The sequence below is a fragment of the Nicotiana attenuata genome, chromosome 5, assembly GCF_001879085.1.
Source record: "Nicotiana attenuata strain UT chromosome 5, NIATTr2, whole genome shotgun sequence".
NCBI lineage: Eukaryota > Viridiplantae > Streptophyta > Magnoliopsida > Solanales > Solanaceae > Nicotiana > Nicotiana attenuata.
This window is the reverse complement of record NC_031993.1, coordinates 43,828,297-43,830,176: the sequence shown is the minus strand read 5'-3', so window position 1 is coordinate 43,830,176 and position 1,880 is coordinate 43,828,297. Positions and strand designations below refer to the sequence as shown.

Sequence of the window (1,880 nt, the reverse complement as noted above, 5' to 3'; positions counted from 1 at the left end):
CAAATTCGTGGTCTAGGTCTAAAAAATGGTGAAACAGGCTAAATCCCAATTTTCAGCATTATTGTACCTGAGCGAACTTTCTTCTTCGCGTTTGCGAAGGAGCACGTATTTGCGAAGACCAGTGGTCAGTAACCACCACATTCGCGAATCCCAGCTCGTGTTCGCGAAAGACAACTCCCAGTTTTACATTCGTGGTGCACCCCCATAGTCCCTAAAAGTCTTGGAAGCCCCACATTCGCGATCCTACCGATGGGTATGCGAAGAACAAATGTCTCCTGGCCCCGACTCCTACTACGTGATCGCTATGCCACCAACGCTAGAAGAAACTACGTGATCGTGGTACTACCTATGCAATCGTAAAGAACAACCTACCCCCAACCCCAATCCTCTTACGTGATCGCAGGACAAACTCTGTGATCACTAAGCACTTCGAAACACCAGGAGATCAGCTAACTCAACAAGGCCAAAAATGATTTGAAACCAATTGGAAACTAACTTGAGCCCCTGGGGCCGACTCCAAACATCCACACAAGTATATAAACCTCAAACGAACTCGCTAATAAGCTCAAAACATCAATTTAACATTATGAATCACCCATCAAAACTCAAAGATTTCAAAGTTCATTAAGTTGAAAGTTTTAACTTTTCACAATAAGCGCCGAAACGGCCTTGATTCACCTAGCACCTAAACAAAACATGCGTATAAGTCTAAATTTATCATACGAACCTACCAGAATCATCAAAAAACTGATTCGAGGCCTTGACCGTGATCAACTCTCACCATTATCGAGTTCAAAAATCAAGGTTTTTTTAAAAAATACATGTAAACTTTTCGAAAATAAAACGGACCATGCATGTATGTCAAAAATCATCAATTAAAGCTATATAAGGTCTCAAATCACAAAATGAGAAGCTAAAACTCAAAATGACTTATCGGGTCATCTCATTCTCCATCTCTAAAAACCACATTCGTCCTCGAACAACATAGAAATGTACCTGAATTGGTAAAAAGAAGTTGTTATCTACTCCTCATATCAGACTCGGACTCCTATGTAGCCTCCTCAGTCAGCTGATTTTTCCAAATCACTTACACAGAAGGAACATCCTTAGATCTCAACTTCCGAACTTGCCTATCCACAATAGCTACCGACTCTTCTTCATATATCATATTCTCATCAAGCTGTACTGTGCTAAAGTCCAATATATGCGACTTGTCTTCATGATACTTCTTAAGCATAGAAACATGAAATACCGAATATAGCCCTGCTATCATGGGAGGCAATGTAAGCCTATAAGCACCCTCCCCCACTCCCTTTAAGATTTCAAATGGGACAATAAACCTTAGACTCAACTTGCCCTTCTTTCCAAATCTCATCACGCCCTTTACAGGCAAAAATAACAAAAGTATTTTCTCGCCATCCATAAAAGCAACACCACAAACCTTCATGTCTGCATAACTCCTGTGCCTACTCTGCACTATCCAAAGGCAATCCTGGATCAACTTCACCTTATCTAGCGCATCACGAACCATGTCTGTCCCCAAAATCCTAGCCTTACTAGGCTCCACCAAACCAATAGGAGAACAACACTACGTACCATATAAAGCCTCATACGACACTAATTGAATGCTTGACTGGTAGCTATTATTGTAGAAAAACTCCGCCAATGGTAGAAACTAGTGCCATTAGCCTCCGAAACCAATGGCACATGCGATCAATATATCCTTAAGGATTTGGATAGTCTACTCGTACTAGCCATCCGTCTGAAGGTGAAATACAATATTGAGGTCCACCTGTGTGCCCAACTCTCGCTGAACAGCTCTCCAAAATTGGTGAACTGAGAGAGACGATCCGAGATGATAGAAATGGGCACACCATACC

At 41.7% G+C, this 1,880-nt stretch overlaps 1 protein-coding gene across 1 annotated transcript; it reads right to left on the bottom strand.

Annotated features, from left to right (window-relative positions):
- On the bottom strand, positions 1,088 to 1,531 carry LOC109226165. The gene has a single exon (XM_019390962.1). The coding sequence runs from the start codon at positions 1,529 to 1,531 to the stop codon at positions 1,088 to 1,090; it is 444 nt and encodes a 147-aa protein (XP_019246507.1).

Coding starts and splice junctions, on each gene's coding strand:
- LOC109226165 (XM_019390962.1), bottom strand. CDS start 1,531: ATGGTTCGTGATGCGCTAGATAAGGTGAAGTTGATCCAGGATTGCCTT.